The sequence below is a fragment of the Priceomyces carsonii genome (assembly GCF_900007245.1).
Source record: "Priceomyces carsonii strain CBS4050 genome assembly, scaffold: Debaryomyces_carsonii_scaffold_1, whole genome shotgun sequence".
NCBI lineage: Eukaryota > Fungi > Ascomycota > Pichiomycetes > Serinales > Debaryomycetaceae > Priceomyces > Priceomyces carsonii.
Genome location: NW_026946674.1, coordinates 1098903 through 1114676, shown reverse-complemented (window position 1 = coordinate 1114676; position 15774 = coordinate 1098903). Strand labels below are relative to the sequence as shown.

The 15774-nt window shown below is 35.8% G+C and overlaps 11 protein-coding genes across 11 annotated transcripts; 4 read left to right on the top strand and 7 right to left on the bottom strand.

Moving 5' to 3' along the window:
• Positions 1-207: 207 nt before the first annotated feature.
• On the bottom strand, positions 208-1227 carry PRCAT00000616001 (uncharacterized protein; the record flags this gene model as incomplete). Its single annotated transcript, XM_062956344.1, has 1 exon — positions 208-1227. One exon carries the CDS (start codon positions 1225-1227, stop codon positions 208-210), a length of 1020 nt encoding a protein of 339 aa, XP_062807456.1.
• A 772-nt stretch (positions 1228-1999) lies between these two features.
• Positions 2000-2431, top strand: PRCAT00000615001 (uncharacterized protein; the record flags this gene model as incomplete). Its single annotated transcript, XM_062956331.1, has 1 exon — positions 2000-2431. The coding sequence occupies one exon, from the start codon at positions 2000-2002 to the stop codon at positions 2429-2431; it is 432 nt and encodes a 143-aa protein (XP_062807455.1).
• A 38-nt stretch (positions 2432-2469) lies between these two features.
• SPP1 (Spp1p) lies at positions 2470-3723 on the bottom strand (the record flags this gene model as incomplete). Its single annotated transcript, XM_062956320.1, has 1 exon — positions 2470-3723. One exon carries the CDS (start codon positions 3721-3723, stop codon positions 2470-2472), a length of 1254 nt encoding a protein of 417 aa, XP_062807454.1.
• A 140-nt stretch (positions 3724-3863) lies between these two features.
• UME1 (Ume1p) lies at positions 3864-5216 on the bottom strand (the record flags this gene model as incomplete). The annotated part of the gene is made up of 1 exon (XM_062956309.1): positions 3864-5216. The coding sequence occupies one exon, from the start codon at positions 5214-5216 to the stop codon at positions 3864-3866; it is 1353 nt and encodes a 450-aa protein (XP_062807453.1).
• Positions 5217-5436: 220 nt separating this feature from the next.
• PRCAT00000612001 (uncharacterized protein) lies at positions 5437-5895 on the bottom strand (the record flags this gene model as incomplete). Its single annotated transcript, XM_062956298.1, has 1 exon — positions 5437-5895. The coding sequence occupies one exon, from the start codon at positions 5893-5895 to the stop codon at positions 5437-5439; it is 459 nt and encodes a 152-aa protein (XP_062807452.1).
• Positions 5896-6111: 216 nt separating this feature from the next.
• PRCAT00000611001 (chaperone) lies at positions 6112-6651 on the top strand (the record flags this gene model as incomplete). Its single annotated transcript, XM_062956287.1, has 1 exon — positions 6112-6651. The coding sequence occupies one exon, from the start codon at positions 6112-6114 to the stop codon at positions 6649-6651; it is 540 nt and encodes a 179-aa protein (XP_062807451.1).
• A 37-nt stretch (positions 6652-6688) lies between these two features.
• On the bottom strand, positions 6689-7507 carry PRCAT00000610001 (putative tRNA acetyltransferase; the record flags this gene model as incomplete). The annotated part of the gene is made up of 1 exon (XM_062956276.1): positions 6689-7507. One exon carries the CDS (start codon positions 7505-7507, stop codon positions 6689-6691), a length of 819 nt encoding a protein of 272 aa, XP_062807450.1.
• Positions 7508-7679: 172 nt separating this feature from the next.
• PRCAT00000609001 (uncharacterized protein) lies at positions 7680-9632 on the top strand (the record flags this gene model as incomplete). The annotated part of the gene is made up of 1 exon (XM_062956265.1): positions 7680-9632. One exon carries the CDS (start codon positions 7680-7682, stop codon positions 9630-9632), a length of 1953 nt encoding a protein of 650 aa, XP_062807449.1.
• Positions 9633-9755: 123 nt separating this feature from the next.
• Positions 9756-11726, top strand: PRCAT00000608001 (Hsp70 family ATPase; the record flags this gene model as incomplete). Its single annotated transcript, XM_062956254.1, has 1 exon — positions 9756-11726. One exon carries the CDS (start codon positions 9756-9758, stop codon positions 11724-11726), a length of 1971 nt encoding a protein of 656 aa, XP_062807448.1.
• Positions 11727-11813: 87 nt separating this feature from the next.
• PRE5 (proteasome core particle subunit alpha 6) lies at positions 11814-12668 on the bottom strand (the record flags this gene model as incomplete). The annotated part of the gene is made up of 1 exon (XM_062956243.1): positions 11814-12668. The coding sequence occupies one exon, from the start codon at positions 12666-12668 to the stop codon at positions 11814-11816; it is 855 nt and encodes a 284-aa protein (XP_062807447.1).
• Positions 12669-12808: 140 nt separating this feature from the next.
• Positions 12809-15769, bottom strand: KAP120 (Kap120p; the record flags this gene model as incomplete). The annotated part of the gene is made up of 1 exon (XM_062956232.1): positions 12809-15769. The coding sequence occupies one exon, from the start codon at positions 15767-15769 to the stop codon at positions 12809-12811; it is 2961 nt and encodes a 986-aa protein (XP_062807446.1).
• Positions 15770-15774: the final 5 nt, after the last annotated feature.

Sequence of the window (15774 nt, the reverse complement as noted above, 5' to 3'; positions counted from 1 at the left end):
GTCCCAAGATTCGTTACGAGATTGATCTTTTTCGTAGCTCTCCTATCATCTGAATGTTTCAAAATTCTAAATTTTTGATTTCTTTTTATGGCAGGGTGCTGAAATATGAAGTTAACCAGGAAATCTTTCATAACATCCTTACACCACTAAAGTTTATGTTTTTTCTTTCTTTCGTTCTTTCTTTCTTTCTTTCTTTCCTTTTTAAGTTCATAACGTTTCGTCCCTGAAAATTTTCCACGTCATGTAAAGAGATATTTCATTTCCATTGGTAAAGCGAAATCTTATGGGTTTCCTTTGCAAAATAATTAAATCATGTTTTTCAAGATCAAATCTGATGTCAGCTCTGATGAAGAATGCGAGATGGGATATCTCTGTTCTAAGGTCTCTTACTTTCGCAAAATTTATAAATTTACCGATTTTACTTGTATATTCGATCATATGCGACGGTTCAATATCTCCTATAGTTGAATCCTGGCTTCTATATCTGGTACTGTTAAGAGCTCTTGCGAGCCCTGGCATGTGATTTTCAAAAGGTGGTCTATGTCCTGGATTTTGTGAATTATCATCTATTTTAAGATCCCTTATTTCCCTCGGTTTGTTACGGATAGATGGGCCCGTTAGGTTTTGTAGATCCTTTTTATAAATAATATAATCATATTTGTTTAGCTTAAACCATTCAATGAACTTTCTTACGTAATGCAGAACACTTGGCAGAATGACTCCGTTTAAATCATATTTCAGTGGCAACTTGTCAATTATTTCTTCGGTAATCTTTTGGTATTTGTTATTAGAGGTAGTCTGATAAATTGTGTAACTTTTATTCTTCCTTATCTGGTCAAATACATCAAATATTCTGAAATGCCTCATCGATTTAAAATCATCTTTATCACTTTCAAAGCGATCCTGTTCGTTTTCTTTCCCGTAGTTTGTGATCTTGAGATTTGTACTTTGGAGATTACTCCTGTTAGTATGATCATGTAAACTCTTTAATGTATCCATAGTCCCAAAATTCATCTGATTTGTCTTATCCTTTAAAATTTGGGATCTTCTGTTCTCACTTCGCAGAATGTTCTTTTTAAATATGTTCATGTTATTCCTACTTGTTTGAATCAACCCTGCTTTACCATGGTTCACTTTTAATCTCTTCTCCTTCTTCATACGCTTAATATTTGCATCAGTCTGAAGTTTGTGCAATTCAAATGAGTCCACTCTTCTTTTTCCAACCATCCTGTTTCATGTTCCAAATGCCTTTACTTCCAATATTTCAAAGCGAATAATAATCAGCACGATCTTGCAAATGTTGTTTACATTGCCGCCAAAGTTTCTCTCAAAAATTGTTTCAATCACGTGATACACAAATAACTTTGCTGCTAAAAGTTGTATAATTTAGGAGTATTGAACAGTTGGTATTACTAGACATATAGTACTTTGCACAGCATTATGATTGAACTAACAAGATATAAAAGAGAAACTAAAGCTTCAGCATATAGATAAGGTAATATAAAATATTCAATTGGCAAAAGCTCTTGGATATATTAGGAGATAGGTGCATTGAGACATGGGGACTGAGAATAACATGCTTTGTATAGACTATCCTCTGTACCATCTGCATTACTTGCTCCGTTTATTAGTCCACATGATCTCATCATGAAGTTGACTGAAGCTCAAGCTCAATGTAATATATATAAACAAACGTGTAGTCACATATAATATTATTCAAAATTTTTAAAAAATACGTATAAAACAAATAATTTTTGAATTAAGAAAGAAAATATAATACTTGGTATTCAGCTGAGACCATGTTAAAAAGCCAACATTTGCTTCTATAACTGCATCCAAAAACTATTTCGCCGATCCGGTATCTGTATCGTTCATTAAATCATTCTTCTGCTATCACAAATCACATGACTTTGACTTCAAGTATGATTGCTGACTTTTACTATTTATAAGATGAAAGCAACAAAACGTTTCCATAAACTTTTAAGAAGCTTTACAAATCATGTCTTCATGGGAACAAGCTAAATTTTCATTGAGTCCTAGGTCTAAAGGATCATATCTAATTACAAACGATGTTTTAAACAACGTCCCACAAATAAGGGACTATGAAATTGGTGTTTTACATTTATTTATAACTCATACAAGTGCTGCTTTAACTTTAAATGAAAATTGTGATCCTGACGTGAGAGAGGATATGACTTCCTCTTTCGACCGCCTCGTACCTGAGGGTGACTACTATATTCATGATGCAGAAGGACCGGACGATATGCCAAGCCATGTTAAGAGCGCTCTTGTGGGTGTTAGTTTATCAATACCCATAACGAATGGAAGATTGAACCTTGGTACTTGGCAAGGCATTTATTTACTTGAATTCAGAGCTTATAGACACTCTAGGAAAATCATTGCAACAATTAATGGTTTAAAGAAGACTTAGCTATCTAAATTATGCGATAAAATTGTTATCTAATAACATTATGATCCAGTAGATTCGTAGATATCTATTGAGTATTTTCTCAAAATAGACGTCTTTTCGCTTTCAAATTTTCTAAGGTCATCATAGAGATCATTTAAAGTCTTATTAAGTTCGTCGTTTACTAAATTCCACCATCCTTTATGCCTTATACATTTCTTCCTATCATGAATGCAGATTCCATCTTTATAAAATTGGGAGGAACTTTCCACCTCGTGGCTAGTCACATAAAACTCCACTAGCTCGCTGATGTCCTCATTAAAGTCATCGTTAATGTCATTAGACTCAACTAGTCGTGTGAGTTCAGAATCTTTGGCATCCAAACCTAAGAGCGACTTGTCATAGCAACACAAGTCAGAGGTCTTTGACTTGGATTTAGGCTCCTGAGAGGGTCTCTTTGTAACCATGTCACGTCCTTCTGATTGCAGTCTTTCGAATATCCTTTCATTAATTATTTTGATCTTTTCCTTTATTCGACTTAAATATCTGAGCTTCAACTCAAACTCTGCTATACTTGACCTTGATTTTTGAATTTTAGAGTTAATTGATATCAAGCTATCTCTAATGTTTGAAGGAAACCTTTCTAATTTGCTGTTGTCCTTCAGATACTCAACCACTTCTGGCAATTCAGGAAACACGCTTCCAAGATGTGTAAACATTTTATAGTCGCCCTTAGAGTAATCCAAAATTCCTTTTATCTCACTGTTTTGTAAATCATATTTCGTCCTATTTCTTTCAGTCAAAACTTGCTTCATATATAAAATTCCATGCTCCTCACAGCAGTACTTGGATCTCATGTCCAGCCCTATAGGTTCCAAACAATCCTTTAACCTGCATTTGCGTTTCCACAAAGTAGACCCAAGACCATTCCATTTGCAAAATTTGCAGTAGAACTTGCTTATTAACTTCGAGTATTTCAGATCAAGCTTCATACATGCGAAATGGAACCACTCGTCACAACCATCGCATGATATCATCATATCCTCTCCGTAGTCAGGCTTTCTACAGACACAAAACACTTCTTCACTATTTAAGTTGAACTTAGGTGCATTGATGAATTTCTTATATTGTTTGGCTATATCTTCCAGCGACTCATCTTCATTCGCGTTTAAAGTACTTTCAACATCAACATTCGGCACTTTTTGCTTCTTTGTTTGAGTGATGGGTGATTTTGACTTTCGTTTCTTCGGGTGAACCTCGTTTTCTGAACCTAAGGAAGATTGCTTTGTTTCGAAGTCTACTAAAAGATTCGACATTCTTGACTTACAAAACCTAGTTGTATACTCTTTTAAATCAAAACCTTTTAAAATTAAAATATTACACAAAATTATTTTACCTACATAGCAGTAACATTATTTATTTCCTCTAGGGCTGTCTCAAGAAAATCAGCCATTCGTCACTTAGCATCCCTTTCACTGTCACCTGAATCTTTGTGATCATTAGTAGTTGCTATATCATTGTTAGGGGCTGGGCTCATTTGATCGTTTTGATCATCTTCAACATCTTCCATATCCTCGTCTTCTTCTGGTATAATAGTTTTGGGCTTCCATATCTCAAACAACTGGTCATCACCCACAGTAGCAAATAAATTCTGTATCTTCGGATGCACATCAAAATCATTAATTCTTTGGGTATGGCCCCCATGTATAAAATATAAACAGGGATCTGCTTTAGTTGATTTCTTGTTATTTTCCATAGGGTTAGGGTACGAAAAATCCTCGTCGAGTTTATTCAAATCCCAAATTATAACCCTCTTATCTAAGCTCCAAGATACTAATTGACTGGGATCGGTAATATTCCATTTGAGTCCACTGACACTGTCATTATGCCCAAAGAGCTTACGGAATGGAACTTTTGGATTACGCAAATCGAAAAGTGAGACGACATTATCTTTCCCTGCAGTAGAAAACAATGTATCTATTTCAGGGTGGAAGGAAATAGCGTTTTGGATATGTTTATTTTGAACAGTGATGGCTGGATTATCTTCTGATCTGAGGCTCCTTAAATCATGAAATTGAGTCGTATGATCATCAGCGACAGACCCAAAAATATTCTTTGCCACTGAGTTATAGGATAAGTCGCTAACAACTGCATTATGTGACTTGAATAGTTGCATCGGTGTAGATGGTTTTGAAACTTCCCAAAGTGCAATCTGAGAATCGTTCGAACCAGATAAAAACTGGTGGTCATCGATCCATTCCAATGCGTAACCTTCTAATTTATGATAAGCAAATTCAACGGAATCTTTAGATTGTAGATCGAATAGGTGAACAATACCTTGATTATCAAATGTAATGACATTGTTATAATTAGGAGAAAGCCTTATGCTGTTTATCTCACCGTCATGCCTCCAGGTAGATAATAGCTGGAATCCACCCTCTTCTTTATCGTTAGGGAAAGGGAGAGGGATACTTTGGGTGTTTGGTGAGAACTTTGGAAAATCCGACGCTAGAGTACTGGGCAATTTTAATGAGCCTAATTTCAAATAATCTTGAGAGTAGCCCGACGTATTCGTGCCAAACAAAAACCTCACAGTTATTTCATTCTTATTGTCCGATACAGTGTAGTCGGGTAGCCACTGAACTGATAATGATGGAAAGTCTAGAGCTTGTGTATGTATGGTATCATAAAGTAAAGGAACCGTTTTCTTCCAGATTTTGAACTCTTCGTTATTAAGGCTTTCTTTTAATTGCTGCTCTTCAGCAATTTCCCGTTCGGCAATTTCTAGGTCTTTAGTTGAGATAGTCATTGAACTTTCAGATAAACCCTATATCCTGTTGGCTCAGATTCAGCTGAACCAAAAATACGTCAAGCATGCTCATTTTTACACATAGGGAACATTAAGTAGAAAGAGGGACCACAAGATAGCAAATTTTATTAGAGCTACAATCACTGAAGCTATTGATAGTACCTATATAGATTTTGGGAGGTAACATTTATGGCTGTTACTTGTACCTGTAGAATCTTATTTAAATGACACCACCTCCTATATCAGCTACTTCATCTTGTTCTTCTGGTTCGTCAAAATACAGACTAAAAGTGTAAACCGTTCCATAGATGAGACTGCCCCCTACTATAGTCAATATCATGGCAGTTTTGGTCAATATATGAGAATGATGCAAAAGAACTGGTAACGCAAAGCCACTGACGATCAAAAATGCTGATAGAAATTGACCTAACTCTTTCAAGAAACTACTTGTGGTTGAGGTGCTAGGATCAAAGTTAAAATCATAATCACTGGAGCTCGTTATTGCCTTAGTTATCGCCACTGGCAAGTGTGCAATTGAAAAGACAATCCCAATTATGATTGGAAACCAATTACCGTATATACCAGCTAATACAACTAAAAGGAAACCCATAGATAATACTATCGAGAGTCCTATTATTTTATTTAGTGGGTTGGTCTGGAATGAATTTGTCGAATTCATGGTATTGGGATTCTGTAGGACGAGTCAATACAGCTAAGGAATGGACTCAATTGTCAATTTTTCCAGTAGTATCCTAGGATAGTTTTTGTTCTTAAAATCATTTCCTCTATCTGAGTAAAATTGTCCCGAAGATTGTATGAAGGAGTAACCAAAATTCCTGAGATCTATAAGGAACTTTTTTTAGTACATAACGAGTAGGAATTTTTCGCCAACAAAATGGGTATAACAGATCTTTCTGAGTTGGTGCATGCCGAAAGATTTATAGTATCCAGAACTCCCATGAAAGACCTGATTCCTCCTCCGGGGTTTGAAGAAATTGATACCACAAAAACTAAGAAAAAAAATTTAGGTGTCACCGATACCAAAAAAAAAGATTCAACATTGAGTGAACTAAAGGTGAAAAAGGCTTGGGAAATTGCGACTTCCCCTGCCAAGTCAATACCAATGAATCTTATAATGAGCTACATGACGGGAAATTCTTTGCAAATAATTCCGATTACGATGACATTGATGCTATTTTGGAACCCTCTAAAGGCCATATTCACAGATACTAATGCGGCATTTAAGGACTTAAAGACAGAGGACAATGGACCAGATATACTATTGACTAAGATTTTATTTGTAACATGCCAATTGCTCAACATGGGCGTTGGAATCTGGAAACTATACAATATGGGACTTATTCCAAATAAAGAAGCAGATTGGTTAGCATGGAAGGAGATTGCACATTTTAAGGAATACGTATCCATTTTATAGTCTTTTGGCTTCAAAAGACTAGTTTTATACTGTAGTGTTAATCATCAGTTTTGCTGACTCTAGAAAGGCTAGCTTCAATATTATGGACCTCACTTTCCTCAAAAATTTGCTGTAAATTGAACTTTTGAAGACTGTCATAGTTATTGACGACACTCATTCCGATATTGTTTTTGTAACATTCTACCAAAATAAGCTTGTCATACAGTTTCAAATCTACTTTGTGACCATGTTCTCTTCCAACACATTCAGCAATTGTTTTTATAATATCCATCTTTTGAATGACGTTAAAATTTCTTTTAGACAAACTTATGGCAAATTTGTAAGGTTTCTGATCTTCGTTAGCATGAAAATGTGGCTCTAATACTTTAAGTGCAAGTTTTCTAACTTCGTCGAGATTCGCTGAAACTGAAAATGTTATAGGAGTTAACCTTTGCGTATAACGAGTGGACTTCGATTTACGACTTGAACTTTCAGCACATATTGATTCAACAAATTTTTCAGGTTCAACTGGCTTTCTTGTCTTGATAAATACTAGACACTCACAATTTAAGTCTATTGGTTTAAAATATTCTTTCTTTGAATTCTTCTTTTCTTGAATATCATTCACTTCTTTTGCAATTTTTGCTTCAATAGAATCTCCCTCCTCATCATCTTCAGAGCTCCAGTCTTTTTCATCTATATCATAGTATTGCTCAAATTTTTCAGAAAATAAATTCATCAACTCATTCCTACACTGGCTCTCTTTTCCTCTATTACAAGTAGCATAAATACCACTAGTATTGGGATCGATGAAGCCACCTGATTTATTTTTCTTGTAAGCATGAAAGCTTCTGGAATCTCTTTTTCTTTTGCCCATTCTTTCTTGCCGAAACTTTTCACATTTCAACAAGATTCGATTTATTACCGTATATAGAGACGCTACAGACAGAGCAAAAAGAAAAAAAAAATTACAGAAGAATAATAATAAAAACATAAGCTGTTAGGTACAAACTTGAATTATTATCAAATATTATGCAATTGACGAATAAATGCCGTTAGAAGATATACCTCTGGATGTATGGTATATAATTTTTATTATTGGAAACTTAACCATATCTGATGGTTTAAGTTTAAGGGAAACATCTAGTCAGATTTTTTTGCAATTAAGACATAACTACATGTGGCATAAGCTTTTGCGAAATAACTGGACAGATTTAGGGGTCGCATACAGTTGGAAGGATAGCCTTGAAACTTGTCCGTTCAAACTCGATGTCACTACATCGTTTCAACATGCTGTATCTTTCAATAGACAGGAAGTCAAATTCGCTAAAGGATTGAACAATTGTTTAGCTGCCGGCAGAGACACGGTATTAACACTCATAGATGAATATGGAGGGAAAAGAGAAACTGTCCCTATTATTGCCAAATTATTGGAACGGTCAACTTATAACTTGAGGAAAAATATTGATAAAGGAATTCAAGTTGTCGATATCATGGAGCCCTCGCTTCTCACTAATTTATTGATAGGTGAAAATTTCAGAATAGGATTGGAGACCTTGAAAGAAATATTAATACATAAAACGGAAATTGATAATATAAGTTCTTTTGAACGCTTTTGGTTTGGTGTGTCCTTTTTTGATCATTATTTTCATAGACTTATCAAAAGTCGAAAAGAGAAAACTCGACATATAAGAAAAATTTTGTATGAAGAAATCTATGTTAAAGAGTTAATTTATAAGCTGACTCCTGGTATCAAATTTTCAAATGATGGTACAGCCCAATCTATCGTTTTTCGAGATAATACGTGCTTTTGTCGTTTCATTACACGAGTTCTAAGATTAAGCTGCTCATGCTTTAAACTCCAAGAGAAGTTTTTCGAACATAAGAATTGCCATAAATATTTCAATTCTTACTTCTTAGAAGACTTTTACATTTCTAGAATATATGCTGGTGAAGCGAAGGGTCACCCATTGGTTTTGATGTCAATTTTCGGAAAGATTCTTGATGAGTTCTTGTCAAGCTTTAAAATAAGAATTGGACCGGAACAGGAAGAGCAAAAGATTTCACTCAAGATCACCAAATATTTTTTACAAGTTGATAAATGGTACTTTCATTTTCAGCCAAAGTTGGTTGACAAATCATTATTTTATGAGGTGCAAAGTTTTGGACTCAGAGAAGTAGTGCGTTTTTTGAGATCAAATTTCAATTATAGTGGTCGAGATCAGTTTAATCTAGTTCTTAGGAAGATTAGTATCGAAGAAATGGCTCTGTATTTCTTCAATTTGAATGATTATTTTGGAGCAGATTCCATGTCTACCCTTTTTTACCACGAAAAGCTTTTAAATAAGACCGGAGTCGGCATACCAGATTACTGGCTCGAAAGAGATATTTCTTTTATAAAGGTCGATGACTACAAGCTTGCAGCGTCAATTTGTAAGTATTTATTTTGCGAGACTTTGGAAAGAAAATCGGAGCCATTGCTCCAGGATCCATCTCTTTCTGGGTTTCTTGTTCAAATTCATCTTATGATAATCTGTAGAATAATGGACAACAGTGCAAAACTAAAATATTACTTGGAAAAGAAACAATTAAATCTGTTTCTCGATTTTTTTAATTTGAAAGAAATTGCAACTTCGTATGCTTTAAAAGAGGCATTGGAAAGTTCTTTAGATATAATTGGACAAGGTGATGGAAAACCTGACACATTTTCTGAAATGCTTGTATGGCACCCCAAGTTTGATACCTTGGGTGTTGTGTACAATCTAGATCTGATAAAGGGGGAGAGAAGATCCTATTGCCATGTGTATACATTAGCAAAATCGTTTGAAGTATATGACGTAAAATCTCTAACTGCTTTAGATGGATTAGACAGCTTTACGATGAAGAAAATCATAAAATACTTCTTAGCGGAGTGCGGAATTGAGTCGTTTGGCTTTCTTTTCTTCAAAACTTTAGCAAATGTTAGCACGAATCCTCATTTTCTAAAGTATGATAGCATATAGCTATCATTTGTCTATACTGTATATAAAAATATCCTCAACACTATACCCATCAGCTTCACTCATCCGACTGCAGCTCAAGGATATTCACTAATAGAGCTTACAATACTACACCTACCTTAAAAAATGTTGCGAACATCACTCTTTAATTTAAGAAGAGCAAGTTTAAATGGTAAGCTCCTGTACCAGAAGAGGTTTCAACATTCAGTGATTGGAATTGATTTAGGTACCACCAATTCTGCCGTTGCTTTAGTTGAAGGGAAGGATGCTAGAATTTTGGAAAATGAGGAAGGTGGTAGAACAACACCCTCAACTGTAGCATTCAATGAAAAGAAAGGGAATTTAAACTGTTTAGTGGGATTATCAGCTAAGAGACAGGCCGCCATTAATCCTCAGAATACTTTTTTTGCCACCAAAAGACTAATCGGCAGAAAATTCAGCGATCAAGAAGTTCAGAGGGACTTGAAAAACACCCCTTACAAAATAATCGAGAACAAAAATGGAGATGCATGGTTGGAGACTACTGGAGGAGTTAAAATGTCACCATCACAGATAGGAAGCTATATACTAGAGAAGATGAAATCTATTGCGGAACTTCATCTATCGTCCGACAAAAAACCAATAAAACATGCAGTTGTAACAGTACCAGCTTATTTTAATGATTCACAGAGACAAGCTACTAAAGAAGCAGGTAAAATTGCGGGCCTCGAAATTTTGAGAGTTATAAATGAACCTACTGCCGCGGCATTGGCATATGGCGTTGACAAAAAGCAGAGGAATGGCGTCGTTGCAGTATTTGACTTGGGGGGAGGCACTTTTGATATTTCAATATTAGATATTGAAGATGGAGTTTTTGAAGTGCGTGCAACAAATGGTGACACACACTTAGGAGGAGAAGACTTTGATAGATTAATAATGGAGTTTATTTTGAAAGAACTCGAGACAGAGAACAAGGATATCAATATAAGAGGTGATCGAATGGCTATGCAGAGGATTCGTGAAGCCTCGGAAAAAGTTAAAATAGATTTATCGCATGTTAAAGAAAGTGAGATCAATATCCCGTTCGTAACGCAGGATAAACATTTTAAAATGAAACTCACGGAAGATCAGCTTGATACGATGTCTTTACACTTGATAAATAGAACAATCGAACCCGTCAAAAGATGCATCAGGGATGCTGAATTAAAGCCAAAGGATGTTGATGAAATTCTACTTGTTGGCGGAATGACTAGAATGCCTAAGATTCGGAAAGTGGTAGAAGAAGTATTTGGAAAACCTCCAAGCACAGCCGTTAATCCAGACGAAGCCGTAGCTCTAGGTGCAGCTATTCAGGGTGCTGTTTTATCTGGCCAAATTAAGAACGTCGTGCTCTTAGATGTGACTCCTTTATCTTTAGGAATTGAAACGTATGGTGGCATTTTTAGTCCTTTGATTCCCCGAAATAGTCCAGTACCTGTAAAGAAAGAGCAATTATTTTCAACTGCTGTGGATGGTCAGACAGGCGTAGAGGTTAGGGTTTATCAAGGTGAAAGGTCATTAGTGAGGGATAACAAATTAATAGGAAATTTCAAGTTATCCAATATTCCTCCTGGACCTAAGGGAACTCCCCAAATTGCAGTGTCATTTGGAATTGATGCAGACGGAATTATTAGCGTCTCAGCAACTGATAAGACACCGTATCCCAAAGACCTGGAGTATTATGACAAAGACAACACAGTTACCATTCAGGTCTCAGGCGAGACCGGCTTATCTGAAGAAGAAGTAAATAGAATCATAAGCGAGAGTGCAAAAAGTAAGAAGGCCGATGAGGAAGTCAGAAGGCATATCGAAAATGCAACAAGAGCGGACGTGGTTTGCTCAGATACCGAGAATGCTTTGATACAATTTGGAGATCTCATAGACATTGAAGACAAAAACTCGATCAATCTGATGTTGACTAGCTTGAGAAAAAAGATCGAAGATGTGAGAGAATGTAGAGAATTTCATGATCCTCGATTGATCACAAACGAGGTAAACGAAATGCAAAAGGCTTGTCTTACTGCTATTAGAAAAGTGGCTACGAAGCAGCAACAATTGCAAGAAAATAAAGAGAAATAATTTCCATGTTAAAATGTATGTTTATTCGGCCCCATAAGTAATCTAAGATATGGTATAAACTTGCTCTATGCTACAAAGAATCAGACACTAATCATCCGTTTCCATCCTATCTTCTGTAGAAGCTGTTTGCTCTGTTTCATCTTTCACCTCAGATTGTGCAGCATCCGCATTATCGTCGTCATTGTCATCGTCATCGTCATCGTCTCTGTTTCTGGCATTTGAAACTGAATCCAATTTATCCAACCACTGCTGTACATCTTCATCATCATATATGGTGAATTCAGTATCTTTTCCAACCACGCTTACCGATGTGTTTTTAAAGTTGAGCTCGACGTCTTGAGAGAGTGTATCCCTTAAAGCATTTAGACCATGAACCACTGACTCCTCAAGCGATTCAGTAGCACGAATCGTTTCTAAATTTCTTTCTAAGTAGGTTCTCGCTGCCTGAGATCGTGCTCCAATTGCGGCACCGTAGTATTCTAACACAGATCCTGACGACTGGAACTCGAATAAATGAGCACCAGTGTCGTCGTAACCAGACACCAAAAGTCCAACACCATAGGGTCTCCCTCCATAAGATTGAGTATTCTCTTGAGCCTTGTCCGCAATTGACAATACTGCCTTTGAAGTCAGAAGTGGTCTATTAAAAATCATTTTTGATGACATTGCTTGCTTCCTCAAATAATTAGATAAAACTCTTGCATCAGGAGCCAATCCAGCAAGAGCCACACCCATATGATCATCAATCTTCGTTATCTTCTTTTGATAAGATCCCAATTCCTCAGCATTTCTTTTCAATGCCGCTAAGATAACGTAGTTCTTAGATACTAAACCAACAGCTGCGCTGCCTTGTTTAATAGCTTCCAAAGCATATTCAACCTGAAACAACCTCCCTGTGGGAGAATAAGTGACAGAGTCATTATCGTAATTATTCCTGAACATTATAGTATAAGTGATTTCAATCTCTCGATGCACTTCGAGTTACTTACAAACGATCAATAAAATATTGTCGCCACCAAACGTATGTTCGATTATCATCGATACTGCATATACCCAATTTTGTAGATCTATTAGTGAGAGAACTATGTAAATTCTTGTAGTTTTTCTATAGTATATTCGTCATTCATCATTATTAATTGCTTGAAATCAGCTTCAGAAATATCCAGCTTTAACTTTTCAAGTATTTCATAAAGGTATTTTTTCAAGTTAACCTTATAGACAGGGTCTTGTCTATCGAGTAAATCTTGATATCTTCGCTTTTCACCATGCGGTTGAATGTCAGGATCTAGGTAGCGGAAGTCATCTATATCTTCGTAAATGAAATCCTGGTTGTAAACCAGGCATCTACCTTCATTGTCTTCCTGTATTTCCTCTAAAAATAAGAAGGTCCGTTTAATTACTTCTGGAAAGCTCACCATCCAAAATTGATTATGCTTTGGAATTCCATAAGAAGCTAAAGATAAGAACGCTAACAAATTAATCTTTTTGTTCCTAGGATTTCCATTATTAGAGTAGTATTTCATCCATAATTCAAAAAAACGTAAATGATCGATAGACAAATGAGCCAAATATTCCATAAATAAACCGCTCGAATTCGTCGCAAGCCTAGCAAGAACTACCAAAACTTTATTTGCCAAAACTATTGGCATTGCATCATCTAAGACGAAATTCAAAAGGGCATTTAATAAGCCACTGTTTAGTAAGTTATTGACAAATCTTTCATCATCAGTTTCTTCCAAAAAAAGTATATCCATTAAAGAAATAAAAATGGAAAATGCATCATCCCTCATATTTGGTAAATATCCGGATAGTATCCGGAAAAGGTTTAATGTGACTTCATTCGTAAAAAGTCCTCTTGCGAGTAAAGCATAACTCCTCATTATTGATAGCAAAGTAGGTAAGACTTCAGTCGAATTCATTACTCCATTTGGAATCAAGCTGTATAATTGTTCAATTTCATTTGTTATGGGCTTGGAAGCTGGGAAATACCGCAATACAGCCAACCATAAGTCGAAGCCATCTTCTGAAAGTAATGCATAGGAGCCAGATGACTCTGAACAGCAATTTCGTATTAGCGGAAGAGAGATCATGAATGTATCGATAGAGTTTTCGTTCAATGCTATCACGAGTTGCCGCAAAAGTCGCAATAACGAATTTTGAAGTATAGGCTCATTTTCGGAGGAGCTCATATCCCATAGCTGGGGAACGATCTCCAATATACTAGATAAAATTTGATGACCGATTAATGGGTTAACTTTCTCCAAAAGAACAGTTAACGTGTTTAAAATATAAAGTTTTGACTCAGTAAAGCTCATGTCATTTAAAATTTGAAGCATTAGTTTCACAAATTCTTTCAAATAGGGCTCAAAGTCGTGTTTATTGAAATCCCAATCTTCAACGACTTTGCGTAGCGTTTGAATTGCAGTTAATTCGACAACTTTATCATTACTTGTATTCTGATTATTCAAAAAATCGATCAATAATCGATAAATTTCGATTCTACTTTCTCTCGAACATTTCACTGATACCCACTCACCGATGACCAAACAGATTCTTCTTTTCAATATTTTGTTTTCCACTAAGTCGTTTCTTAATCCTTCCGGAATTAGGACTTCACTCAATATTTTGTCGAAATCGACACTCGCAGCAATAGAATTCGAAGAGAGCTGAAAGGTACACAAAATTGAATCCTTAGTCAAAATGTCACTTAAGGAAGTAGTTTCAATTAAGCCGTTTGATATTTTGCTCAAAATAAAGGGAGAGATATCTTCTTTTAAAAAACTTATCAAGTCTTGGTAGAAATTTTCCGCACAAGGTCTAATCTGGTACTCCCAACTAGATGACAGTTCTTCATTGGTCCATTCCTCTGGCTCTAAAAGCCAACTTTCAAGATCGGATGGTCGCAATCTAAGATACCAGTTTATTATGAGGTCACATAAATGCTGAATTGTTTGTGATGTAAATACATCATCAGATAAGGTACGAACTGCTGCATTCACATCTTCTTTTATATTTCTTTCTTTTAGCGTAATTGTTCCCCTTTTAAAAATATATGACACGATCTTTTTCAAAATCAAAAAACCCTTTAATGCTAATGCTTCCCAAAAGTCATTTTCTTCATTGTTATTGTATACTGTTTCTGCAGTTTGATCCAAAAGAGTCAAGAATGTCAAAATTATATCTTTTGCACAAGGAAACAAGACGAAGCTCGTCGGATTATTGTTTATAAGATTAAAGTAAAGCTTTCCATAACATTTCACATATCGCTCCAATAAATCGGAGGAATATTTTTCATGCTCTGAAACCAAAAATTGGAGGTGTTCCACACTGATTTTAAAAAATTCTACAACATCTTGGTTCTTATGGGGGTATTCGAATCCTTCTGGTATAATTCTCCTCAAAGTTTTCAAACATAAATAACAAATTTCCATAAGACTGAGATCTAGCCTGCTCGTCCACTCCCTAAAAAATTTCAAATATGACCGAATTAAGATAGATACTATAACAGGTGATTTACTCTGCATTGCATGTTTCGCTCTTCCAATGCGAATCAGTGCTAGGGTTTTAATAATCTGATTTAAAATTATCAACAAGTTGTTAACGGACACTAAGTCATTCTCCTTGAAGATAAGATCGTCCAATATTCTACTTATATCGTCAAATAAGGACGGGTACTCCGTTGGAAAATCGAACCTTACCATCCTAGCAACCGCATGCGCATTCTGCATTGTCAATTGACCACTTTGTTCATGCAACAATTGGAATATTCGACTTCTTATCTGTACCTTTTCTTCCCTGCTGATTGCATTTGGCCTAGAAGATCTCCAATACTTATCGATACCATTTTTAAAGCAAATGATGGCCAACCATCTAACCTGCAATGGTAAATCGACTGCCAAATACACATCTTGCAATAGATAATGATACCCTCTTTCTGACTCCCACAACTTCAATTGAGACTCGGCCCTTTTTTGGTCCAAATTCCTTTCAGAACCATTGGCTACATTTATGACGTTGACCAAGTTATCATAGTTTAGCTGCATTGTTT